Raw genomic sequence first — 27,569 nt, 5'->3', positions numbered from 1 at the left:
CAGCAGTGCAGAAGTCCAAACCTCGCAGGATGTGCCGCCCCCAATTACTTCTGACAACTGGATGTTACTAACCAAAACTAATTAAACTCTGCGTGGATTGGCTAAAAAGTGCTTCAGTTGGTTGAGCGGCTGTATGCACTGTTCAAATATCCTTCACAATGCCCAAAACATAATCAGGAAGGGACACATTTTAGGATTTTCAAAATATGCTAAACTTTAATATATTTTAATGTAATTCCCAATTTAGCAAAGCAATTAGGCGTGTGCCTAGCTTTAAGCATGGCAATAGCATCATTAATAGGACATTCATGCTTGAAATTAGGCAAGTGCTTACGTGCTTTGTGGGATCAAAGCTTTGTAGCAGTGCTCTGGTGAAGTCAGGATCCTGGGTGTCCTAATCCTGGCTTTCACATCTACAACCACTGCAGATTTGGATAAATTAGCTACAGTCTGGATTTTCAAAAGTGCTGAAATCAGAAGGCTCCACCTACAGGTAGTGGAAGCTGCGAGAGGGCATCAAACCGCTAAACATTAGGTATTTTCCCAGGCTTTTGGCTTCCCGTCTCTAAAATGGCTATAATACCTACCTGCCTCAGACAGGTCTGGTGTGACTCATACTTGTAAAATTTTCTGAAGAGAAAATATGCCAGATAAATGCAACGTATCAATGCATTTCTCTGAATATGCCTGAGTATTGTGGCATTCTAGGTCTTTTCTAATCCAGCTTTGATATGGGTGTACTGCGCTTAAAGGAAACATAAACATCTGGCCAAGATACATCCACTTGATAAATGTCTTGTACCAGTCATATTACTTGGGAATGTCCTACAGAAGTGCTGACATACTTCAGTTTGCAGGCATTTAAGTGAATTATTATCCTAAGCTTCCCAAAGTGTCAGTTAGACACAGTGGTGATTGCAACTTTTGTCATCAGCAAAGGATGGTTATGGGAGTTGTTTCATTTCTTCTGGGCCAAGAAATGTTTTTCCTTAAGGAAAAAAAGGATCAGTGAGGGAGTCAAGGAAGGGGAACCCTCCAAAAACTTTTGGCCAGAGTGGTAGCTCATGGCCAGGGTGAATATTACTTGTGGTAGAAGAAATCCTAAAAAGCAAATATCTGCAGGAGATGCATCTACTGTGGATGGAGGAGAGTCCAGGGAGTCCGATTTCTCACTGGCCCTTGTGCAAAACACTAGTGCCTTCGCACAGGCTTGTTTCACCATGCCTGCATGTATTTGCTATAGGAGTGTGTGATGGCACAAGTGCGAGACAGTGAGGAGTCAGACCCACAGCTCTGAACTGGCCGAGTGGTTCATGAGCAGCACGGTGGGAGCTCACAAGGCAAGGCGATGCTTTACTTCTCTGGTGTGAGATGGCCATGTGCGCTGCACCCATCCTTCTGGCTACCTGCTAGGATTGCCTCAGTGCCAGGCGTTGCTGCTGTGCCGTGGGAGGCTGTGCATTCTCTCCCTGCTGCAGGGTCACAGGAGTGAGTGGTTATGGCTTTCATTAGGAGGTGAGAGAGTTTTGTTAAGAGAAAGTGGAAAATTATCCAAGAAGATAATCCAAGTGCAGCGTGGGGAAGAGGGGCCAGGCAGGCCCCTCTTGGCAAGCTATGCCCTTGGCAAAGTCAGCCCAGCAGGGAGGAGAGCATGCATGGCTGGACATGCAGGGCTGTTGTAAAGAACAGGAAAGAAAGATAAACTGAGATATGGTCACCCTTTAGAGCCTCTTCCCATGTGGCGCTGCACACTGAGTTTATCACCTTTTAAAAAGAGGTTTCCTTTGACAGTAAAACTTGGAGAAGTCTGCAAAACCCTTGTGGGACGCAGTGAGTCGACAGCTAAAAGACCAACCTTTGAAAGTCCCACATCCCAGGACCGTCCCCTTCCCTCTCACAGGGAGGGAAGAAGGGCGGGTGATGATGAGAATTTAGAAATATTCTGAAAAGTCTTGCAGAAAATGGTGCTGCATCCTTCAATTTGATTTATTGTCAAGCTTCTCCTCATTTCCAGAGTTCATTCTTAAAGCCTTTATTTCTTTTTCACAGACATCTCAAATAACAGAACAGTCACATATGCAAGAGTTGGTATGGAATGGGATTTAGAGAAAAACGTCTTTACAGAAAGCATCTCTATATTCTCACACAGAAGGAGGAAAAGCTGGGGGGGAGGGGGAGAGGGAGAGAGAGATACAGATCTGGATCCTCAAAAAAGGGAAAGGGAGAGCAGGAGAGGAATGTCAGGATGAAACAGTACGGCCTGGTCAAGGAGGTACCATGCTGAAAAATAACTTTTGATCCCTGGAACTCAGTTTTATCTTCCACTTTCTAGCTAAAGTCTTTCCCTAAGTATTGTTACACGGTATTGAATCTTTACTTTACAGGTCCCTGAGGGCCAGCTGAAGTCCCTCTTGCCATAACCTTAACAGTATTTTTAAAAATAAAGTTATTCTGAGAGATGGGTGAAGATTGTCAAGTCACTGACTTAAATTTAGCTGTAAAAATAAATAGTAGTGACCACACATTGGCATGACACCCAAAGTCACTTAGCCCTGGAGTTTTCAGAAATCAGTTTAATTCTCCCACTCCTCTGAATGTGTTTGTCTTATTCAGGTAAAATATGAGAATATACAAGAGCTCCAGAGCTCCTATGCTGGATTAAATTGCTGGTCCTTCCAGACAGACTTGCTATCAATATGTGATTTCAAATTTTGTCTCTGAGAGACTCTCACCATGAGATGGAGACGTATGTTCAGTCTTGTCAGTGCAGCTTTCTGAATAAGTTCATTCTGTTGTTGAGGCCTCCATTTAGTTTTTCTGAGGACAACTCTAATCCCAACAATAAGGGATGAAATTGCAATCTTTTTAATCTCCATGTAAGTTGTTTTTAAAGCAGTTATTAACATTTTTTTTAAAAAAATGAAAGCCCCCAAACTGTACCTTAGAGGAGAATTTTTTGATTATCACTACCAGCTAGATGACTTTTTTCAGGCCAGTTTGGGGATGGAGCAAGAAAGTAACCTATGAACGGCTTAGCTATTCAAACTTCTAGGATGTAAATTCACTCTTTGAACTGCTTCAGCAATGCCCAGGACTGGCAGAGAAAGGTGAAGAGTTCAGACCAAAAATCTCCGACCTCCAGCACTGAGACCACCCAGTAGTCTGTGGCTGGAAACCACCGCAGAGAGCTCACCTCAAATGCAGTTTCCAGGGGTTGGGGAAAGCCCTAGCCTTTGCAGCCACATTGCAGCTTGTGAGGGGAAGGCTGCTGTGAACATCTCCTTTTGCTCCAACAGTCTTCCACAATTAACATCTGCGCTTTGCATGGTGAGCCAGACCATGCACCTGAAGGACAGGGCAATGGCTGATCTCCATATGGCTGCTCTTCTGCACTAGGTCCCTGATTCATCTCATTAGGATTTGAGAACTTCTAAGATCTTGGGACCACCGACAATAGGTGAGTCGTCACTCTGTGGAGTGAGAGGGAGCTCCTAAAGCTGACTTAGATGTCAGTTTTACTGGTTCACCATCTAGAAGCAACTGTCTCTCTTCATTAACTATACAAGAAACCAAGGGAGATGAGCCCATTAACATAAAGAGCTTGGTTAAGTGCCTAAGGGGAATGGGGGTGGATGCAGGTCAGAAAATGTAGGCCTTTGTGTAGCTTCACTTCACCCACAAAGGTGCTTCTCACAAATGTACACCTAGTGCAGAACAGCATCCATACAAAGGGCCTCTTAATAAAGGATAAGTGAGTCTATTGAGGGAGCTAATGTGGAACAGAAATTCTGCCGTGGCTTTTTCAGTCCATTTCTTTTCCTTAAAAAAGCCCTTAAGACCCAGTCCTGTGACTGGATATATGTATGTGGATGTGTGTGCCGCTCACTTTAGTGTGGTACCTCTCCTTGACTGGCGCAACGGCTGAATGAGGATTTTCCTGGGAAATAGTACTTTTTAATTTGTTTTGATTTAAATCTGAGATACATGAGGATTGTGAAAAAGAAACAGTCCTTTGCCTGAAATTCTGTACATCAGCCTCAGGTTATTTCAGGCAATCATGAAGCTATGGACATTTTTCGTAAATTTACAAATATATATACATATATACACATATATACATGTATATGTGTGTCAGCCTATAGGCTAGATTTACGACTGCATTATTCCAGCCACACACAAGTATAATGGTTGTTTTTTACAAAAAGAGATTGGTATAAAGTTAGAGTGACCTAGCAGTGAGTGTTCCTCCCTGTGTCTGTGCAAAAGATCCTTAAGTGCACTGACATATAAGTACAGCCCCCTTACCTAAGTCCCCTCATCACATATACACATAAATAGGACCCAGTCTTACAGCTGTTAATGAAGCAAATTTCCCATTGATTCTAATAACCTGTAATCAGAAGGAATTTTACTTGAGAAAGAACTGAAAGTTCAAGGCCATTTTAGGTACAGTTTACAGATTTGAAAGTTGTAATATCTCTAATAGGAGGCCTCAAAATGCTTTAAAATAACTCAAGTTACTGCAGAAAAATACTTTCAAAAGTCCCCAGATATGCTTTTCTGTGTAAGTAGGGGAAATTTTGTCCTGGAAAAGATCAAACAACAAATACATGAATATAAACACTCTAAGTGATGGAAATTGCCAAGTAAAAATAGTAACAGTTTAAATTAGATATCTGTGATTGTTGTTGGTGCCCAGGAGTTATAAATAATTCAGTACACTCTAACTGAAGAGTCTAAGGCTGCGCTTTTATTTTATTGTTCTGATTACTCGAACCTTTTTCTTATGATCTATATTGTTAATGAATAACCCTTCATTAAAAAATACAGCCTTATGCTCTACAGTCAGAAGAAAACTATTCTTGAGATAAAATGTCACAAGACCTTAAGCAAATTAGGACCATATATGTTTTTTTTTTAAAAAAAATCTGTAGGCACCAAAGGCATTTAGTGTTTTACTATTCACCGTCTAAGGAGGAATTGGTTGGTGAGGCTCTTTTGTGTAGCTGGCCCCAGGAGACTGAGCTGTATCTGATTCATGCTTCTTGGTGTCTACATCACTTTGAAACTGGGGTAAAACCCACAGGTCATGCAGCTTTTTGAAGACTTGACTCTTTATCTCATCTACCACAGAATCACTGATACTCTTTGGGTATTTCTGACCGGCTGGCAAAACAACAGGGCCACTTGAAGGAGTTGCCTTTACAGAGATATTCCTGTGCCCTGCTGCCACACGTAGGGTTCATGGGGATGTGAAGCTCCCTGCTGTGCCAAGCAGCATTAACCACTGTCTCCGTGCTGCTGACAGCCCATAGAGGCCCTCTCCAGAGGACAGAAATAAGACTCAGTCAGTGTCCTGCCATGGTGCTGCCTCTCGACACAGTGGGATTTTTACACTAGGAGATCATAAACTTTTCTGATTTGGAGGTGATATGTGCAAATTTTTTCTCTTGTGACTGAGGCCATCTGTGTTAGAGAAGCACCTTGCAACAGCGAGTTGCAGGAACCAATCTTGTATATACCAAGGCTGTCCTTCTGATGGGACTTCAGGTTTTTTCCCTTAGCCTTACGCACTCAGAAAGTGACACCGGCCCATATTGCACATGAGTGGTTAGTACCAGGGCCTGTGGCACCAGAAGGAGGTAAGGACTTGTGGACACAACTGCATTTTTGGAGGTAGGATGGCTAGCTCAGGAGTGACTGGATCAGAAGTAGCTCTGTAGAAACCCTGTATCGACTCTCTAGGTGTCCCTGCTCAAGCAGGGGAGTTGGACAAGATGATCTCCAGAGGTCCCTTCCAACCCCTACCATTCTGTGATTTTGGGAAGAGCACTGATGGTCAGCTCTGGACAGTCTTGCTGTGGTGTTTCATGATGTTATTGCCCTGAGCCGTTCACTGCCTCCCTTTTTGCTACATGTATCTGCCCAAAGGCAAAACAGGCAGAAAGAAACACATATTGGTGTCTCAGCTGCTTCCTTTCCCTGCATCTCTGGGATCAGAACAACATTGGTAACTCTTCCTTAAATATCCAAATACATTTTGGTCGCAAATACCCAATTTGTCCCAGTTGCATTGTGCTTCCCCACGTCTCTTCAGCAGATAGTTTCCATGCAATCTGCATGCACAGCCTAACACGGCTGCAGATGGGATCTGAATTGCATTGCAACTCCTGAGTTAAGTATAAAAGAATAGAAAACAAACTACTATGCTGCATTTTGCCATGTATTTTTTCTCTACATAGTACACATATTTACAGGTTACTAGCACCCACATCATGTGGGGCATGCCAGGTGTGTGTGTCTAAGGAAGGAGGGAAGTGAGGGTGTCTGTGTGTATGCACCCTACACAAAACTTCTGAAGTCGCTTCATGCCACTCTGCAGGAGTGTCAATCAGTGAAGGAAGAATACAAAAATGTAGTCCTAGAATGGGACTGTCAGGGATTGACAATTCCTGCTGCTGATGCTGTGGGAGACGTTGGATCGTCCTCACGTAACTCTACCAATGCCTGTCAGTTCTGACCTATAGCAACTGCTGTTTGGTTTCGGTTTTTTCATTCCCCCACCTTCCCTTGGAGACAACCTATCTGAGCCTCAGTTACTTTCATTGCAAGTCTTCCCCGAGCAAGGAAGGACAATTGGTCTGTGATTCTGGAGTGCTTTACTAGAGGTGACCAGCATTTCATTTTCCTCTTGTGGCCTATATTGAGGCAGTCATCTAGGCTCTTTCTCCCAGTTAAACCCTAAACACGTGCAATGCATACTGCAGTTAAATTGGCAGCATTGTATCAGGCTCCAGTTCTTCCACTGAGGTCAACAGGGAACTTGTCAGAACCCCCTTGCACCAGCAGTAGAACATTTGTTTTAAAAGGTGTTGCAATCTCTATCTATGGCTCTGAAGAAGGCTGTAAGATTGGAGTATTAGTGATTACTGGGGGACAGTGGGGCAGCCAGGATGGAAACCCTACATCAGGGACAAACAAAAAAAGGGTAATATCTGATGACCATTTCTTTCTAAACCCAAAGATTAGATGTTGTGACTGTGTGAGCTTGCATTTCATTTTCAGTGTTAGCCAGGACAGCACTATAATATTTTCTGAGGCACCTGATCCAAAACTCAGTGGAGCCAAGGGAAACCTTTCTATGGACTTCAACAGACTATGGAACAGATGCATTATATTCCTGGCTTTTACTGGAAACAGTGGGGCTATAAGTTTTGAGCTAAGCCCTGGTTTTATGAGCTTTCCAGCTTAGACTGGCAGAATCGAGATCTTATGGATCTGGCCTGGAGTTTGCAGTCAAATTTTAGGTTTGTCTGAAACACAGTTCCTGACCTTGGAAATTCATCCATCACTAATCTTTACAGGCTGTTTGTGCTTCATGCACACTTTTTACTCTTTGTCTCTCAGTGGTGCCTGGCAATCGTTCAGAGCTGTCTCAGTTTTTCACCTTGAATCTTCCCTTGCTGGCTGGATGAGCACAGCAGTATGGGCCATGAAAGAGTGCAAAACCTCAGGGTAAGAGAGTGCAGTGTTGGCTTGTGTGAATGTGCCTGAGCAGTCCTATAGCCCTTCTAGGCCTATGTAGAGACACACAGAAGAAAAAGCCCGAATAATGTATGTCTTTATTTAAGCTATACTTGGTAACGTATTATTTCCTCTCCATTTCCCTGCTGGCAGTTAGCTTGGCACTCAAGAATTAAGGACAGATTACAGTGATTTTCTTCTGAGCTCTGCTTATCAGTGGGGCTCCAGGGATGAGCCTGATTCGGAAGTGCTGCATGGTGGGTAAACGGACAGCCGTGGAGACACAGTCTTCTGAGATACCCCCTGCATATCAATACTCTCCCTTACCAACGTTGTTTTATTCATCATAGAATCATAGACTCATAGAATGGTTTGGGTTGGAAGGGACCTGAAAGACCATCTAGTTCTAACCCCCCTGCCATGGGCAGGGACACCTTCCACTAAACCAGGTTGCTCAAAGCCCCATCCAGCCTGGCCATGAACACTTCCAAGGATGGGGCATCTGCAGCTTCTCTGGGCAACCTGTTCCGGTGCCTCACCACCTGAACCATTATCCAATGAACTGCACAGCTAACATGCTGTAGCTAAAAGTGATCCCAAATGACTCACATCTACAGGAAAGCAGTATACCTGCGCTCTCGCGATTCACTCCTTGCAGGAGGAGGATCCTCTGTTTAGACGACTCTGAGGGTTTTTTATTTTTCCTTTCATTTGTAACTGCAGATGGAATAATGTTTTAAAAAGTAATGGCATTTTTTCAAAAGCAATATTCCAAAGAAATTGCTCTGGTCAGTAGTGGTTTGTGATCCACTTGTGACTGACCCTGGGGTAGAATGAAAGCCCAACTAGAAATATAACCGGAGGGGCTACTATTTAGATCAGAGAAGATCAGTTGTGTGTTTGCAGAGAGGGAGAAGGGAGAGATGGTATATACAGGTGACCAATATGAGTCAGGAATTTTAACAAACAGCTTTAGCTTGAAGAAGGTGTCTTACACAGTACATAAGATACAGAGCACATGGACTCCTGCCACGTAGCCCCCTCACGTATACAGTGCTCCTGGCAGGGATGGACAGCAGACCCTCCTGTAGCTAACTCGCTACGGTCACAGGACAAATTCACTGTACAATAACTGAGAGTCACTATACACAAAACCTCAGCCTGCCGATCTCAGTGGGTTGAGCCGATTCGTCCTGTGTCCTTAGGACTGGCATTTCATGACGTCTGCCTTCACTGCAGTCAAGTTCCTCTGTGGTCTCTGGAGCACAGAGATGTGTTTTCTCAGCAGTGCAACATGGAAGGCCACATGTGAGAAAGAGCCTGCCAGCTATGGACCCCGTGTTACCAGCCTCATGGAAAGGGAGACCGAACACCCACTGGTACATCAGGCTAGGACAAGAGTGTCAGATTATCTACAAGGGTGGGACAGGAAAAGAAGAGCGGGGGCTGGACTCTGCAGGAAGCTGAACATCATCCAGGAAAGCACATTCTTAACTTTAAGCATATGAATAGTCTACCAAAATTAAGGGGATTAGTCACATGCTCCAAGTAAAGCACATGCTTAGGCTCTTCGCCAGAGCAGATCTGAGGGATGGAGTCAAGCCCCTTAACGATGGGATCACAGCTAACAGAATTCTAATTAACTACTCCTCAAACTAGAAAACCAGACACTAGTCAAAAAACTTGGATCTCTGTTCAGAAAGATATTTCAAAGCCATCCCACAATGCAGAAACTCAGGATAGATGGAGACACTAACCATCACAAATTTGGATTTGGATGTATTTTGAGTCAACCCTGCTCTAAAGATGAGTCTGAGCCAGCAGAAAGCGTGGTGGGTCTGTGAGCCCGCTTCAAGGGTACAGAAGCACGCAGTGCTCCTCCTGGTTCTGGGAGTAGCGTGGAGGGAAATTCACAATACCCCAAGGAGGTTTTGCCCTATTTGAGGCAAAGATGAGAGAACTGGTGTTTGGACAAATGGTCCCTTTGGGGATCCAGTTTGAGATTAAGATTATATGATCATCTGCTGCTTCAGACGGTTACTCACATAGCTTTTAAGACACTTCATAGCCACACAGGCCTCAGAGAGCCTATGCTATAGTGAGTGGAAAATCACAGAACTGGCCTAAAGATCTAGGGTTAACATTTTTCTGTTGTAAATAAAAATAATCATAACCCTCTGCCACCATCGCCACAGACAGAAAAACACACAGGCTCATGTACAGCTTGTAAACCAACACCATCAGTGGATGCTTCATCGAGGCAGAACTGTTTTCATGCCATCTGCAGAAAGAAAGGAAAGCTTTGAGAATCCATGAAAGAGCAAAATTATTTCTATTTCTTTAAATCTCACTGCTACACCTCTTTCAAAACTATCTGTAAAAGAATACACCCTGTGCCCAGTCACGGACCACACAAGACTGTATATTGTCACAGGAGCTGTCATACTCCTTTCCATGACACAAGGCCTGGTGGTGGACTCCAGCTAGATACCTCTGTGCCCTTTAGTTTACCTGGGTCACTCCAGGTATCTGTATTCACATGAAACACCTGCCCTATTGCACTCAGCACTGCAGAGGAGGAAGAAAGTTTGTGTTCAAAGCTGTTTTAATGAAACATTTACCATTTTCCTAAAGCATTAATCTCTTAATGAGAAGTTGTTTTGTCTCAAAATTGTTCATATTTTGAAAATTTTCACAATTTTTTTTTATAGGTCTCTTTTGGTTTTCAGTTTCTGATTTGCTGCTTTCAGTTTTCATTTAGCTTTCCAAGAGCAGTTTTTAATTTCCTTCTCCACTCCAATAGTAATTCATCAGCCTCCTTACCTAGTAGGCACTTGCACAGTCAAATGGTTTCAAAGCTTTTCAAAACCACTCTATCTGAAAACCTTGCCAGAAAAAAAGAAATAATCCAATCTACTTAAAAAGGAAGTTTCTTCAGAAGGCATTTCCAACATGAATAAATAAATACTTTCTCCAGTCAGATCTAATGGAGAATGAAATGACAAAACTTCAGTTGCCAGGGATGGCACTTCAGTGGCAACATGCTGGCTTGGCAGCTGGCATTGGCATGTTTGCGGAATTTGTAGACCAAAGAAAGCAAAAGCTAGGTAGTTCAACAAGAATGAAAGAAACTGAAATCTACCCTACTCCAGAATGCCCTCCAGAAATTTGAATTCTTTGGGCACTGTTAATAAAGCGACATCAGCACACAAGCTGTAACGAGGAGGGGAAGCAGGGCTGGAAGGGGAATGGCTAGCTATGCAATTGTATTGCATAAGAATTATTTGTTGGTTGGATTTTTTTAACTGAGCAAAACACTGTTTCTTGCCAGCTATGTAAATGGCATGATCTGGAAATTAATGCCTTCGTTTCTGTGCAGTAGGCACAGTTTCAACAGGTTGCCTCCTTCTCCTGGTGAGTTTTTGTAGATGCAGAGGATGATTTTTATTGACTAATGAGGACTGATGGCATGCAGCTATCACGTAAGAAAGGATTGCTGGCACTATCCCTGAATTAAGAGCATGTTGGGTTGGGTTGGTTTTGGGGAGGCCTGTTTTTTTTTTTTGCTCTGTCTCCCTTTGCCTGCACATTTTTCAGTGGTACAATCACTCCTGCATACAGCCATTCAGCCATTGCCTCTTCAGGCTCCATTTGGTTACACCCTTGGCCCTTCCTCCTTACGTTCCCCTCAGCCACTGTTACCCTGCAACAACCCACTGCCCTCACAGCCAAAATGCTTTGCTTCCCCTAATGGCGTTCACCCGCCTCTCCAGACTTCGCTGTTCATTTAGCTCCTCTGGGACCTATGGCCTGAACGATGGGAAGAGCAGAGTGAAGGGAAAAGGAGACAATGGGAAGAGGAGTAGCAGGAAAAAGAGAAAGACCAAAAATAGAGATAGAGTTAGAGAGAGTCCCATTCATGGATTCACAGTTATATCATACAATGCTTGAGCTTATGGGAAATGGATCTCCATTCTCTGCATCTGACCCTTTCGCTTCCATCTGTACACAGTTCTCCCAGATGGAGAGTGGAGAAGTCCAGTGATCCCGGGGCAGTTTCCAAAGGCAAGATGTGGGAAGGTCTTATTTGGCGTACATTTGAACACAACAAGAGGCATCTCTTACTTCTCCCTTACAAAAATTAGCTCCCCTTTTCTCCTTGGCAATGGCTTTTGCCCAGTTGTCTTAAACATCCAAAACGGAAACTTGATGAAATCCCACTCCAGCAAATACCTGGGAAGAACAACTGCCAGGGCTCCCCCCACCTCCCTTCTCCCTGGTCAGTCTTCCCTTGGATCCAACATCCTGAACTCTCAGATGATCCATGAAAACAAAAAAACATCCTGAAATCCACCAGAGGAGGCATGCTGTCTCAGACCTGACGGTTTTCCTCATGCTTCTGCAGTTGCGGTGCCTCAGTCTTGGGCCACAAACACAGCATGGATGGTTTAGTGGACAATCACATTGCAATGTTTTAAATATTTCTTTTTCTTAAAAAAAAAAAAAAGAAAGAAGAGGGAAGAAAAAGTTATACGCACACGTATCACAGCATTTTCAAAAGGCCTTCTGCTGCATTTACGTTAGCAGTTCAGCCTCAGTTGTAAGCCTGGATGTAAGGCAGCTGGAAGATTAAAACCGCATTGTTGGAAAGTCCGCTGAGATGTCCTCATGGAGTTTTTTTGTTGTTTTCTGTTTTTATTTTGTTAGATCTGTTTATTATTATCATTATTATTATTATTATTATTATTATTTTCACTTGTTTGCTTCTCTCTAAAGTTTGGCAGGCAAAGAGAAAATGCTTTTCTGCTTTTCCGCACACATTCTCTCCATTTTGATTTCTGTGTTTTAAGCAAAAAAAAAAAACCCAAACCCAAAACCAATGACAGGGCGGGCTTCTGTCATTTTGTTTTAAGAAAGAAAAAGAAAGTGGGTGGACTTCTGATAATGGCCTCGAGGAGGTACATTGTAGAGGTGGCTCGAATTCTTGATTTGTTCCTTTTCTTGCTGTTTGCATTTTCCCTTCCGGCTGCAATGGACAGGCTTTCCCCCCACCCCCCACCCCACCCTCCATGTCCTGTACGGATTCTGGTTCCAGATCCCCCACACGGGCCCCCTGTTCCCCTTCCCAAATGGCAGTAGGTAGGTGCAACTGTATGTTCATTTGACCTCTAAGGTATGACGCTGAAGTTAAGAGTTGGATGGAAGAGCCATGTGAGAGAAAAGCTTTCCCATCGCTGTGAGAAAGAACGAAGCAAGACAGAGTCCGGTGGAGATGTGAGTGCCGTGTTGGACTCAGCTCTACCTTGGCACTGGCATTAATCTGAGATTATATATATATATAATTATATATACATATATATGCGTGTATAGGCACACATAGACATATATATGTATATATGTACACGCATGTGTGTATTTGTTTGCTATTTGTTTTAGCACACTGTCCCATTCTCAGGTCTAGATTTGGGGCAGTTGGTCCTGGGGACAGGTTGGACAGAAGGGGCCAGAGTGCAGAAGAAGCCAGAGATAAGAGTGAGGCCCAGGCCCCCCCACGCACAGAACATGGACCAGCCATAGCCATGGCTGATGTCATCGGGAAGTCCGTACAGGTAGCGGGGGTAGCGGGAGAGCTCAAAGTTGATTCCAGCCACGCATGTGCACAGTGAAATGATGCAGAAGGTTCCTGGAGGAGAGCGGGAAGGGGAGAAGGAGGAAGGAAAAAAAAAAACAAAGAAAAGTTAGAAGAGTGATAGGCATACCACTTTCCAAGCCGCCTGAGAAAAGCCGGTGCAAACAGTAAGAAAATACCTAAGAGAAGATGTTTGTATAGAAAGTGGCTTAGTCTAGCAGTTCCATGGGGAAAGAACTGAGTGCTACCTTGAATATTGATCTGATGCTGAACAGAGCTGTATGGAGAAACTCCAGCAGGAACAGTTTTTTTAATACGAGCACTCCCTTGGGAACCAGAATGCTTCATGAAACCATTAATTTTTCTGGAATTTTGCTTTAGATAAATACAGAGTGAATCATAATGTTTCAGTATTTTGGGGGAGAAAAAGCCTTGAAATATTTAATTTCAGTTTTTAAGTGATGGTTTTATAGAATAAAATATTACAAAATACTTGACATATTCCGGCTCTGTTGAAACCTACATTTGAAATAACTTGGAAGATTTTTTCAGACTTTTCTTATATCAAAACCTAAAATCTTTCATTATACCCCTCCCCCCCTTTTAAATACCACTGCCAAAATCTTAAAATCCCCCACAAAATTCAGATTCTACCCTCTGCATGACTCCAGTCACAATCTAGATTCCCTCTGCAGTGTTGGGGAAATCTTCAAAGTATCCTGTTCTTGTTTTCTGTCTCTGCAGCAATATTTAATTTCTTCCTGAGAACACTGTGAGGACAGGCTTCATAACTCTGTCAGATGGTAGGTGTTACGGAAAGACACACGTATCAGATGAGGCTGAACCTTAGCCCACCCAGATAAGTCTAAATTTGATCTTTGGCCTCCAGCTTCATCAAAGCTAAACTCTGAGTTCCTGAAATGTCACAGTTGCCACCCACACACAAAATAATGGATAGCTACAGACACTACACGCCTGTCTCGAGAGATAACAACTAAAGTCAACATAAAGTTGGTAGTTTATTTTTCTTCTCCAATTTCTCCCTATGTGGGCCTCTCATAATTGCCTGGAGAGCCCTGGGCACAGAAGGCAACCTACAGTACACATGCTATAGTAACACGTGTGCTCAGTCCTGTGTGTCGTCCTGCTGTTTATGCACAGATCAGCAGCATGCTATGTGTACTGCCTGTGCAGGATGTCCTGCATCTGTTCACCAGCAGCTGACAGCAAGGAATCTCCTACTCTTCCTGGCCCCATCCCTAAGACAGCACGATCCTCCAAAGCAGCCAGCCTGGTTTTAGTGTCCAGTTCCCTTCCTCTGGTGCCCTTGCCTCTTTCTACACCTTCCTGCTCCTGCCCCGGCTTTTCTTCTGCAATACTTTCCCTGTTGTTTCTCTGCTGTTTTGTTTTTAGTTGGAAGAAATGGATCTTACACTCCCTACTCTGAAGACTCATATAGGATTACATGGTGAATTCACCTGGAATTAGGCTCAGAAACTGAGGGCATTTGTAAGAACATATATACACCACCAAAAATGTGTGGACTTTCCACTATAACCACCTCCTTTACCTAGTAGGAACATCACACAGGTCTAGAATCTGCAGGCGAATCTCTATCATGGACCTGCTGTGAGATCACAGTCACAGCCCATTCTCTGTTCCCTCTTGTGATCACTGCTTTGTCTATTTAGACTGTCTTTTCTCCAATGTGTTTCGGAGTGGCATTTGTGGATGCTCTCTGTTGTAAAGGTCAGGGAACATGGGAACTCTGGGTGCCTCCCCTACTGCTGTGTATAGCTGCCAGATGGCCCAGGTCATTTGTAAGTACTCATATTATGATAGTGCCACAGGGTACGAGCCAGGACCTGTGAGCTGCTGCGGTAGGTACTATGTCTATTAAAATAAAAACTGCCTTCTTGCCTCTCACCAGCACCCAAGTAGTCTACAGTCAGTGCTCTGGGCTTTTGCAAAAGCCTTGTGAGACCCCAGGCTCTGGAGCTCTCTTCAGAGATGTCCTACACTACTTCAAAGCACAGAGCAGGATAAAAGGGAAGGTCTCCCTCCCAGAACCCCTTACTCAAAAATTAGGTTGGTTGATTAGAAACCACACTCTCCTTTCCATGTTTTACCATGTCACTTACATTATCCAGTAACATGAAGGTGTCTGGCAAGAACGTGGTTGTTCCCTGTGTGAAATGCCAACATGACTAGTACATTGTGGGATGGGGGAAAAAAGGATCCCTCAGAGCCACTGTGCTCTGAACCAAGCTCCATGGCTCATTTCAAATGGCTGTGGTTAGAAGATGACATGAAAGGCCTCTTCTAGCAAGAACATGATAATTTCAGCTCTCTTGAAATACAAGGTTGTTAAGAGAGGTGGGTGGGAAAATCTGTGCGGCCAGACTGAAGCTGCATTTGCTAAGTATAAAAGGGAAGGAAATAACTTTGGATTTCAAATACTCCCCATGCTTTCACGCTTTGTCTTGCCTATTTTGATTATAAGCTCTTCAATGTAAGGAGCATTTCTTACTCTTTGTAGTCGAACAGTGCCCAATATATTGGCACTCCACCTTGCGGGGGGTATTCTGCCCCATAGCAAGTGAACAATAAAGAAAATTGAGTAACAGCAACAGAGAATAAAGCAAATCACGAGCATGAGACTTCTTCAAAAAAAGGCTGCCCCATCCTGCCCCTTCACTGGAGAATGTGCTAATCCCACAATGATAAATAATGACTGTTGTGTACAACGTTAAAGGTTGCATAGCACAGTCCTCGGCCAGGCACCCCCCAGTGCTTCTGCAGTATGTCTTGTACAGCACAGGTTTATCAGCCTGCCTAGTGCTATTCATTACAGACACACAAAAATGCCATTTTATACCACCTAGAGGAATCTTTATGGCCATTATATGAGTCCTATGTGTTGTTTGTATTTAGCCGAGCAAGGAAGTTCCCACTTGTTATTAATCTGGCCTCTCACCAGGAGGGTTACTGATGAAAACTGAGCACGGTTACTACCTTAGGACTGTTTGGTAGCTTTTCCTCATGAACTGGCAATCATAATGCAAAGAATCATTCTTGAAAATTGCACAATTGTTGGCCATCATAGTGAAAGAGTCACGGTTGGAAGGGATATGGAGATTGAGCTTACCCTTGGAAATGCAGCCTCTGCTAGTCCAGCTAAGACACAGAGCTGGGATGGCAGGAGGAGGGAGCCTGTTGCTCCTGCCCGTGGCACTGCCTGCACTATGGACACAGCACCTCAGGGGCAGCAGGGCTGCAGCAAGTCATGAGTATCCCCAACCCTGAGATTCTTTCTCTCCCCAGAAAATAAACTGAACCCTTATTCACTTGTCTCGTCGGTTCTTTCCTTCAGTGAGGCGCGCCCCGACATGTGCACTAATGCCATAGCAATACAAACTTTTCTTTGTGAAAAACACTCCCCATAACTCTGGCCCACGCAGACAACCAGACCTGAAGGCTGGTGGTCCAAAGCTCGGCACTTGCGCCATGTCTCTGGCACACAGAATGTGAGTGACAGGCAGTAATAAGAGCTCACCAGGGATGTGCTGGTATGTGAGCTGGACAGCAGAGATAAAGACCAGCTCCTTCAGCAGCTGGGGAGAGCAGAACGCACTAAGTTCTTTGCGCTGGGATTTACACGTTATCATCCTAAGTGAAACATTAACGAATGCGACAAGGCAACAGCAGTGTTTTCGACAAAGGAAATTCATGTGTCACTGCAAAATGCTTCAGTCAGGTGAGAGATGGAATTTTGTGTAAAGTCATGTCTGTGACACAGAAACTGTTGTTTGACATGTAGTCAAACCTCCACCCTGCCTCCTCATCAGACAGCCACCTTTCCTCGGGCTGGTTTTGACAGTGCCTGTCCTGCTAATGGACTGATGTTCAACAGTGGTTTGAGCACTGAGCTATTAAATACCTCATGGCTATCTTGCGCTTTTCATTTTTGTATATTATGGAAGAGGAATATTAAACATTGTACTGAATGTCTCCTCCATTTAGACCAGAAGTTTAAGACAGAGATGAACTTATTTGCTATATATGTGTATAAGATTCAAGTCCTGCCATCCTTGCTGCAGGGACAGACATGGTCACAAAAGGGATGACTGGGAAAGGTAATATCATTGTTGGCCCAAGCCTAGTTTTGTGTGGATTATGAGTCAGAGCCCTTTGCTGTAGCTGTTTTTAAGCATGTATATCAAGCAGACCTGTGGGTCTCTGCTGCTAGGAATCTTTTTTTTCAGTAAACGTCCCTTTTCTTTCCGATCAGCCCCGCTGTGCCAGGGGCTGCGATGCCTCCATTTGCAGTTTTCAACCCTCAGCTCCAGGGGGGAGCAGAACTGCTTGTGAGTGAACAGATTTAAACACAAGCAGGTTCAAACCATCCATACTAAATATGTTTGAATTTTGCCTCGTGCTAGTGCCCACCTGAACCACGTCAGAATCCATGCCCTTTGCCTACAGACCCTGCGGGAGTGGCTTCCATAGTGAAGAGCTTGAGGGATTTCACAGGGTCCGTGGTGTTTCGTGAGACAAGAACTGCTGCCTTTCTTAGATATACTGCAAATGAAGATGAGCCTTTGTGGTGAAAGCACGTAAACGGACCCCGCTATCAGGAGCTAAACATCCCCGTCCCCGGTATTAGGGATGAGGATTCTGACTGTAGCTGTGTCAACCCCTTCAGCTGGCCGGCACCATGCCCTGACCCATGACACAGGAGCTGACTATATGGGCACTCCTTTCCTTTAAATCACCACTGGAGGCAATTTCAGGTGACGACTTCTCTTGGCTTGAAAGGTACTGGGTTGTTTGTGTGGTCCTTCAGTCTGCCATGTCTGGAGGGGCAAAAACTTCTTATCTCACCAGAACACAATCTATAGGAGTCCACCTCACTACACCTTCAGGGAAGGAAGGAAAGAAAATTAAAAATAGACTCTGGTGGTTGTCCTCACCTGAAGAAAATATCATCAATTTGAATCCAAATCCAAAAAGCCAGTAATTAAAATGATCTGGGCACCAAGCCCACCTCTGAGACCCCCTTCCTGACAAATCGTTTTTGTTATTATTTGGAAAACACTTCTTCCACATCTGATAGAACGCAGCTCGTCCTCTCCTTCCCCCAACAACAGGCAGAAATGACTCACAAACTAACTGTGCTGTCAGATGCACAAAGTAAACAAACTAAAAAAACCTGATTCTTTTCCCCTTCTGTTTTTTGCAGAGATAGAAATGTCAAGTATTACTTATAAACACCAGCAGATAAAAAGAGAAACACGAAGGTATGGATTTTAAGACGTCTTCTGAAACCAAGCAGTTCTCAAATAAATGCGAATCTCTGCCTTTTAAAGTATTTTTAGTAGCTGCCATTGGTGGCAATTTGTGGCCACTAATGCCTTTGGAAGGAGTACTGTTTATTTAATTATCATCACTTTTTTATTATAGGGTTATAGGGAAAAAAATCTCACATGTGAAACAACATTATCTTTACTTTCTCTCTGCCCTACTAGCTTTTACTATTTTCAAGGTACATCAAACAAACAAATAAAATGAGGTCTGATCCTAAAGTGGAGTGTGTACCATTAGCTATTTAAGTTATATCACAATCAAATGAAATTATTAAAGAATAAACCGAATTCCCTCCCAACACAGTGATGACAAAAGCCTTTTGGAGGGAGCAGCTTTGCAGTAAACTCCTTCTGTGCACGGATTAAACGCCTCAGCAGCACGCAGCTCTTGAGAACACTTTATTGCTCTGTGCATACATGCATAGAATATAAATTATTGCTTAATTATGTACTGTTCCAGGAGAAGCGGCTTGCAGCATCACCGATAGGTTGCAGAATAGCAAGGAGTTTACTGGAAAATTGCCCTTAAAAAAAAAAACAAACTGAGATGGAAGAAGCCTGACTGGGTGATGGAGATTCAGAGCGGTGTCCTTGTGAGACCATAAACCCACCTGGGCTGGAACTTAATACATTTTTATTTTATACTAAGAACCAGAGTAAACCGCAGGGTCTGTAGCGGTGCTACGATATTGCATTACATCCCCTACCAGAATGTGGTTTGCATTTGGCCTTTGGCCTCCTATCTCAAAATGTACCAGCGGCATCCCTATCCCCCCCTCCCGTCCCCCCGAGCTCTACACCTGCTGCGTGTTACTTCAGCAGTGGTGCCCGTCTATTGAATTGCTGCTGCACAAGCCATAATATGTTATGGCATCAGAGGACTATGTATCCTCTGTCACAACTGCAAATACTTCATGGGTACCACCCTTAGGCTCACGGAAATCAGTATAGTGTATGGAACAACATTACAGCAGCTGGGGGCTGGTCTCCAGTTTGCTATGCTGTACAACAGACAGTCGGTCTCTATGGCACATTATAGCACCCTGCAGATTTGCACATGGTGACATTTCTGCTACCATATCCCACAGTGCATGGGACTGCACCAAGGGGGCATACCCATGCTGTGTACTAGCACAGCCGTTGAGCACCAGCTATGAGTAAGCACCCACTGAAGTTATGAGTTGCCTTGTAAGGCAAAAGCAATGCTACTTAGCTAAAGGCACATTGTTTTAATAAAATGGGATAGGGAGAAATAGGATAGGTGATCAAAGCCTCTGTTAAATAATCCTCTGATTACTTTAGCAATGGTGATTCCTATGACCCACCCAAAATAACCTAGCAATAATAAAGGCACTTGACTACAGCCAGCAAGCAAATATAATGGCTCATGAAGTTGCAGCCACAATGGAGGAGGCAGCAAAAATTGTGCCAGTTGTACTGGAGGGATGAAATTCAGTATTTTACTGGGAGCAGAAGGGAGAGATAGGAAGAGGCTCTCTTAATGTCAAAATGAAGAAACATCCTAGACAAAGGTTAGTGAAACTATCCCATCCCTGTGCTGGCAAACACCATGATTGCCAACAGGCAGAGGCTGCTGGCAGGTTTGTTTCATCCCTTGTGGAGTGGGCCTCTCAGGATGGCCCAGGGAGAGGCTAAAAGATTAAATGGAAAGGAGCACTGGACATCTGAGCAAACTCGAGTGACTCCATCACATCTCAGATTTGCCAGATAACAAGACACACAAGTTTAGTATCAAACTGTACTTCAGGCAGGTGCTTCCAAGCCTAGCATTTGTCAGAGCTGAAGAGAAACTTGTGGGGTCAGGCTGGGTTTGCCTCATCACATGACATCTCCCATAGCATGGGGAAACCATGCACCACATTGCTTTTGGTCTTTTAGCAACCAGGTCATTCTGCCTCTCTCTCCATGAGGTCTTTTTCTTCTGGACAAAAAATTGAACCTCTCTCAGAAGGAACCTCAGAAGGTTTGTGGAATCCTTCTTTTGTAGGAAACCTTAAATTGTTGAAAAGTCTTCAGGCAGATGTTCTTCAAGACAAGTGAGACTGGAAAACAGACACAGCACAAACAACTTCAGTGCAGCCTTCTTCCACATTGCCTAGTGTGTGTCACTAAAAATACTCTTATTGGGAATACTTTCAGGGCTGAAAGGGTAGAGTTACTCGCATACCTTTTAAATCTTTTTCTTTGCTGAAGGCACTACTAAATAAGCCATTGGGGAGCTCTGGGTGATGGTGGTGGCTACCTGTTTTGGATATTTTCCCCTTCAGGTGCTGGAGAGAAGCCTATCCATTCATTATTTTCAAGTGGCCAAGGGACCCTTTGGATGTACAACTTCCAGTTGTTTGCACTGAATGTGAACTGAGGATCTTTGCTGCAAAAGGCTCTGGGCTCTGTTACTGTTTCCCTGAGCTGACCTGCCAGGAACAGAAAAATCCTTTCTGAATGTGCTAAGTGATACAGTTATTGATATATAATAGCCAGAAATCAAAATAAGATATCATTGTCTTATCAGCAATGACCATTGGATACAGGCCACACCTATGAAGTTTACATCATTCACGTGAAAGCTTCCAAGCAACAGACTACCCTGACGCCTTTGGTACTGCCTTAAAGGGTCACATGCTGAAATCTTCTTTCCTGTTGCAAAGGAAGCCTCTCCAGCCTCTGCAGCCTGCACAGGTACATAGTCATGACTTGTCTCTGTAACCCTTGAAAGAGCCAGGCTGGGCAGAAACAAGAAGGGCCCCACTCATCTAGTTTCTGCCAGGTTCAGCTGCTTTTTCTGCGGAATTTCCAGTGGCCGAGTGGACTCTGTCCAGGCAGATTGGACCAAGCAAGTGTAGCAGTGATTTGTCCAAGGGGAATGTTGTTTTTCTAAGTTGATAACTGAGGACCTGAGAAGGTGAATCTAAGCCTTGCTTTAGCCTTTGCATTTAACAAGATCTGCCACACACAGAAATCTACATTGCTTTCTCTCTGTAAAGAATTTTTCCTGTCTAGCAAATCATGACATTATTACTCTTCCTTCTGTTGCATGTGCAGTCTTTCCTTTTTGATGCCAGGCATGAAAACAACTCAGCAAACTATTTTTTTTTAATAAAAGCCAATAATAAATGCCAGTTTTGTTTTCATTGTCTTCCTTTGGCCTTGATGCCTCTTGCCATTGAAATTCAGAAGCCAGCCACAGATCAAAGACCTGGTGACATTATTAAGGGATAAGGAACAACCACAGAATTTTGAAATACACATAACTTGTTTTCCAGGACTGTGGGTGGGGAAGTCTTTTCTATTTCTATCCAATCTGTCTCCCCTACTTTGCTTCTACTTTAATTCACCTCTGTCACTCCCCAAAGACCTACTGACATCCTTGAGAAGCAAACTAGATTACATGCCCTTCAAAGACTACTGTAGGTTTTCTGTTCTTGTAATTCTAGAAGGTACTGATACTTCTGTCAGTACCTCCTGTCCTGGTAAGGGAGAAATTACAAGTCAGTATAGCTGACTTAAAATGAACATACACAGGAATATGAATACTTCTTTTTGCTGAAAAGCCAGAGTGTCTGACTTCTTAATTTACTGTATGCCACGTTCAGGGAGAATGATTTGAGTTAAGACTGAAAAACAATGAGTTTATAGGTGCGCATACACTACTTGTCTTTTGCTCCAGACTATGAGATCTCTGCACCTCGTTATGAGGCCTTTCCTCTCCTTCTCCTAAATGCCAGTGCTCTTCTGTGATCAGGTACAAGGTTGCCGGAATTGCTTGTGTTGGTATTTCTCCCCCATCGTGCAAGTGCACATCTAGGAGCATCAAAAATAAGCCACGGGAAAAGAAATGTAACACATCTGAAGGTTGACTTTGAAGTCAGCTGATAATGTTTCCATGGAGATCAAATGCTATGGAGTTGACAGTGAATTCTCTTGTTGTGCTGTTCCTTCCAGGAAAAAAAAAACCAACCCACCTCTAAATGACTACACCCTGCAGTACAGCTGTGTTATTGATTTGAAAAAAGCATTTCTATATTCCACCCCACCTCCATTCACTTATGGATGTGTTAACTCATAGGTCCCTGCTGTTCAGGGCTAGATTTGTCAGTATTGACCTAAAGAATCAGCTAAATTCCTGAGGTATTGCAAAAAAAAAAAAAAAAAGGCATCTAATGAAAATCATATTCTGTGAGAAGGAGGACATAACTCTGCTTTCAGACTTATGTTGTAGGGGATGCAAAGATGGGTGTTATGATTCCCCTTGAGGAATATTACAACACAAAATTATAAAAGAACTTTTCAGTGGCAGGTACGCAGTGATGCACAGAAGCACGGCAGTGAAAGTAGGTGATCTTTCATATTTCCAGAGAGTCTCCTATTTTGTTTTCAAAGTGGGTGCCAGTATTAATAAATAAATGCAAATTGTGTTCTCAGTGTACCAGTAAGCATAGAGAAGTAGTAGAATTAAAGACGTAATACGCTACACCAGCTCTGCCTTTTAAGCATAATGTATGGTGAGCCTTGTCATGCCACCAGCTGGGCAACAGTTTCCTAGCTTGGAAATACTAAATAGGCCACCCTGACATCATATTAAAACCCCGAAAGATGGTGAAGGGGATGTATGTTGATGTGGTTGATTTCCTAAATGTTTATTTTTGGAGCGAAAATAGGAAATTAGATAACATTCAAAAGGAAAACGATACTAATTTCTAAAGGGTGATGACCATTGGTTCGTTGGTCAGGACAAAGAAGCACCTCCAGCCCTACCCACATATGTGGACTGGATATGTGTCTGTCCAGTGAACCTATATACATATATATATATGAACATGTATCCATCAGTGTCCAGGTTTTCAAATATATATAAGGAAAGAAGGGTCACTCTTTAGGTCTCAGAAGCATAGCCTAAAAGTGGGACCAGAGATTATGCCTTGCAACCCCATCTATAAGGGATACCACAAACTGTGTAGAAGAGAGGTGTTGAAAAGAGGGACTGACAAATCCTGAAATTGAGGAAAAAAGGACATTTTTAAAAACAAGCTAGGTCATATTACCTTAATATGCAGCATTTGACCTTGTTACATTACTGCTGGATGGGCACTGAGGAAGAAAGCCTGCATGACTGCTCCAAGCTTGTCTCAACACAGGCCCATAGAGACCTTCATCAGCTCCTTTTCTGCCTTTCTCAACACCCTTGTAATGTGTTTGACGATTTCAAACAATCAAGAGCCTTAGAGAGGTTTAAACATTTAAAACCTATTAATGCTGTACATTAACTCAAGTTCATTCCAATTCAAGATCTTAAATCACTTTAGAGGATAATGCAATATTTAACCAAAAGCTCAAGTAGGAAGCAGAGCGTACACATGTGGTGTGGGAGGCATGGCATGTGGACTGACCTTGTCCCCCTGAGGCTAGTTTCAAAGACTTTCATAACAACTTTATGGCATCTCTTGATACAAACCAGCCTTTGTCTCCATCTGGAGGTCAATCCACATAAATAAGTTCTTACAGTAGTCTGCAAGGAGTTTTGCTGAATTCTAAAGTTCCTCTGCAGTTATCCAGCAGGTCGAGAGAGGTGATTCTGCCCCTCTACTCTGTTCTGGTGAGACCCCACGTGGAGTACTGCATCCAGCTCTGGACTCCTCAGCACAGAAGGACGTGGAGCTGTTGGAGCAGGTCTAGAGGAGGGCTATGAAAATGATCAGAGGGGCAGAACACCTCTCCTGTGAGGAAAGGCTGAGAGAGTTGGGGTTGTTCAGCCTGGAGAAGAGAAGGCTGTGGGGAGACTGTTTTGTGGCCTTTCAGTACTTAAAAGGGGTCTATAGGAAAGATGGGGCAACCTCTTTAGCAAGGCCAGTTGTGACAGGACAAGGGGTAATGGTTTTAAACTAAAGGAGCGTAGATTCAGACTAGATATAAAGAAGAATTTATTTACAGTGAGGGTGGTGAAAGACTGGCACAGGTTGCCCAGAGAGGTGGTAGATGCCCCATCCCTGGGAACATTCAAGGTCAGGTTGGCTGGGGCTCTGAGCAACCTGATCTAGGTGAAGATGTCCTTGGACATTGCACGGGACTTGGACTAGGTGACCTTTAAAGGTCCCTTCCAACCCAAACCATTCTATGATTCTATTATATTATGATTCTATTATTCCATGATCATTAATTTAGTATCTCCCACAGGATTAAAACATGATTGACATCTCATTTTTTCCCGTGATCCAACCTTTTCTGAATTACAAAAACTTTTAAAACTGGCAAAAGGTATTATGCCTTTGTGAAAACTATATTTTTGCCAAGCTTCGCTGCTCAGATTGCAGCCACTTATTGTATAACTCTCTTTTACTATTGATCATATGATGTTGCTTAAGCTCTGTATGCATGCAACTGTGCACATATGCGTGCATTTGCGCTTGCCTTTCCGTATGGAAAAAAGATTTCATGTAAACTTTCTAAAGCTATTCCTTTTGGTAAAGAAGCACATGAAACTGGATTTTCGAAGAACAATATTGAGGAAAAGAAAAAAAATAAATATGGTCACAGAAAATATCTTCAATCTTCAGTGTCATGATTGATCACCTCACCATAAGTGAACATCCTGAAGAATGGGTAGAGACCTTGATCATTAGGAAGAAACAGAAATCCTAGGTGCCCTGTGAGACCCACCATATTTCCAGATGAACTCCAAAGAATGTCTTTTATTTTCTCCTTTTGTTTATCTTTCTCTTTGCTTCCTCTTGGCAGCTGCTATGAAGGTACTTCATAACTGCCTAGGAGATGTCAATCACAGAGCTTTGCCTTACACTTGCTGTATTAAATTGCTCCATTTTTGTTTCTTAAAATATTCAGCAGCGGAAAGATTATTTTGAGATGGCAGGACCACAGTCATGTAGGATAAACACTCTTATTTTCTACCGATATGTGCTATTTTCAAAGTACAGTGAGTTAAATTTGGGACGCAAATGACTCAACAGCTGGTAACGATCCATGGCTGCAAATACACAGATGCCTCAGTTGTCATCCACTAACATATGCACAGTGCAGGCGAAGGAAGCACAGCACACAGGCTTAGGGATTTTGAAGACATGACTCTCCGTGGAGGCGGGGAGTGAAAGAGGATACAGAAGAGTGCAGCACATCTCTACCAACAGCTGCGCCGCACAGGCTCCCAAGCCCTGTTTTGAAGTTCCCCTTTCTGATAGGGTTTGCGTCCCTCAGTATCAGCCTGGTCATGAGCTCCTGGACACAGCGAGTAGCCCTCTGGCAGCTGCTGGGCTCTAGCACAGATGTTGGCACAAACCCCTGAGTCATCCTTGTTCCCCAGCTGCCTTGCGACAGACACGTGAAGCGTGGCATGGCTGGGGCAAGAGAAGGTGACCCAGTGTAAATGGTCAGTCCATCCTCTGGCTGCAGGGCTAATAAAGCAGTTTGTGACTTACCCCTGGGCTGAGGGAAGGAATAATTTTGAAATATTTCTAAGAAAGAAGGAGGATGGAAATGATTTATAAAAGATTGTTTCTCCCTGCATTAGAATACAAAAGCAGAATGCTTACATTCATAAGTGGGTTGTTCTTTATTTCTTTAATAAACATCCTTTCTTGCATATCTGAAACAAAGCTTTAAATTGTGCCAGCACACCTGCATAACTATTTTTATTTCCCTCTCACACATCTTTCCTGTCTGCTTATCTCTGCTGCAGCAGCCAGCACTGGAAAGAACAGGTGCTCCCCTCTGCTGTGGGAAAAGGTTTGAAGCTTTTGCAACCCTGACCTAAGTCCTGTGACTATGGACAGGCTGCAAAGAGCAATGTCTCCGCAGCACTTTTAGGTGGGTCGGAAGAAACCCAAATCAGCGGCAGAAGTGGAGCTGGCAAATGGCTCTCAAATCTCCCAGATTGGCAAGTCATCATTGGAGAGGAGGGAGGAGGAGAAAATGAAAGAAATTCCCGATGTTTCTGAAAGCAAATGGTAGGAGATAAAATCAAAGAGGAAGAACTAACTAGCACTGCTCTGTGTGTACAGCAAGACTTTCAGGCCTTTCAGTGCCAGTAAAAAAGGGAATTTCAGACCCCCAAGCAAAGCACCAAACCCACTATTTCATGCAGAAATGTCACTAGGCAAAGACAAGAATTGAGCTGCTATGTGAGACTATGGATCATTTTATTACAGATCTGCATGGTGAAGCTAAATCACATGAATAAGGGCATTTAGCAGCTGGAATAATTTCCAAATAGACTAATTAGAGACTGAATTATTAATGGTAAAATTTATAATTGGCTCAAAGCAAGGTTACAGCAAGGAACACACTTGACTTTGCAAAGAATAATGAATATTTGCAAGGCTAGTAAAATTATATGCTTCTCTAAGGAAACTGTTAGCAAAGGGGGAAAAAACCCTAAAGTGATCCTAAAGTGCATGTCACAAGGCAAAACTGGCAGAGAACAGGTGAAACAGTAAACAAGTGCAGAGATAATTGATTGCATTTATTGGCAGTAAATTTGGAACAAAATAAGACAACGCAGAAGTCTCTCCCTGAAGGGCTGCCTTGTTAGGCATGCAGTAAAACCCCTAACTATTTCACTGAAATGAGTTCTCAATACAAATTCCAGACTTACAAAAGGAAAATACATGATTGTGCAGCTGAAGGACAGAGCTCTGATAAGGATGATAAAGTGTCGTTCTTTGTCTTTTAATACATTTAGAAAGGCAAGTGATGTAGCTTTGGCCAGGAATGTAATTTGGCCAGGGATAATTTTGTGCTGAAGCAAGTACCAGAACAAGATATTGGAAGTGCCATTTTATATTTTCAGCTGGGATAAAGGACAGCAATTCAGCAGGGATGTGCACCAGGTAGGGAAGCGGAGGATGCAACCACTGCTGAAACACTGGAGCCCACCATGGGCTAGCCCTGCCACCCCACTTTCCCTGTGGCAGGCACTGATGCAGAGGAAAAGGGTTTTGGAGCATTTAGGTACAAAGTGAGTTCTGCCCTCAAAACTAGAAATAAAGCAAGCCACGTAATGTTTCAAAACAGCTGACTGA

The 27,569-nt window shown here is 43.4% G+C and overlaps 1 protein-coding gene across 2 annotated transcripts in view; it reads right to left on the bottom strand.

Moving 5' to 3' along the window:
- TMEM178B (transmembrane protein 178B) overlaps nucleotides 1-27,569 on the bottom strand; it is a 243,731-nt gene that overhangs the window by 6,613 nt on the left and 209,549 nt on the right. The window contains exon 4 of one of the 2 annotated variants that reach the window (XM_064457316.1): nucleotides 12,625-13,207. The exons of the other annotated variant lie outside the window; for it this stretch is intronic. Coding sequence (XP_064313386.1) covers nucleotides 12,957-13,207 — 251 coding nt within the window. The 3' untranslated portion in view covers nucleotides 12,625-12,956. Of the gene's footprint in view, nucleotides 1-12,624; nucleotides 13,208-27,569 lie in introns of those variants that run through there. 2 annotated transcript variants of the gene reach the window in all.

This window comes from Phalacrocorax carbo, chromosome 1 (genome assembly GCF_963921805.1).
Source record: "Phalacrocorax carbo chromosome 1, bPhaCar2.1, whole genome shotgun sequence".
In the NCBI taxonomy this organism is placed as follows: domain Eukaryota; kingdom Metazoa; phylum Chordata; class Aves; order Suliformes; family Phalacrocoracidae; genus Phalacrocorax; species Phalacrocorax carbo.
This window is presented reverse-complemented; position numbering and strand designations above follow the sequence as displayed.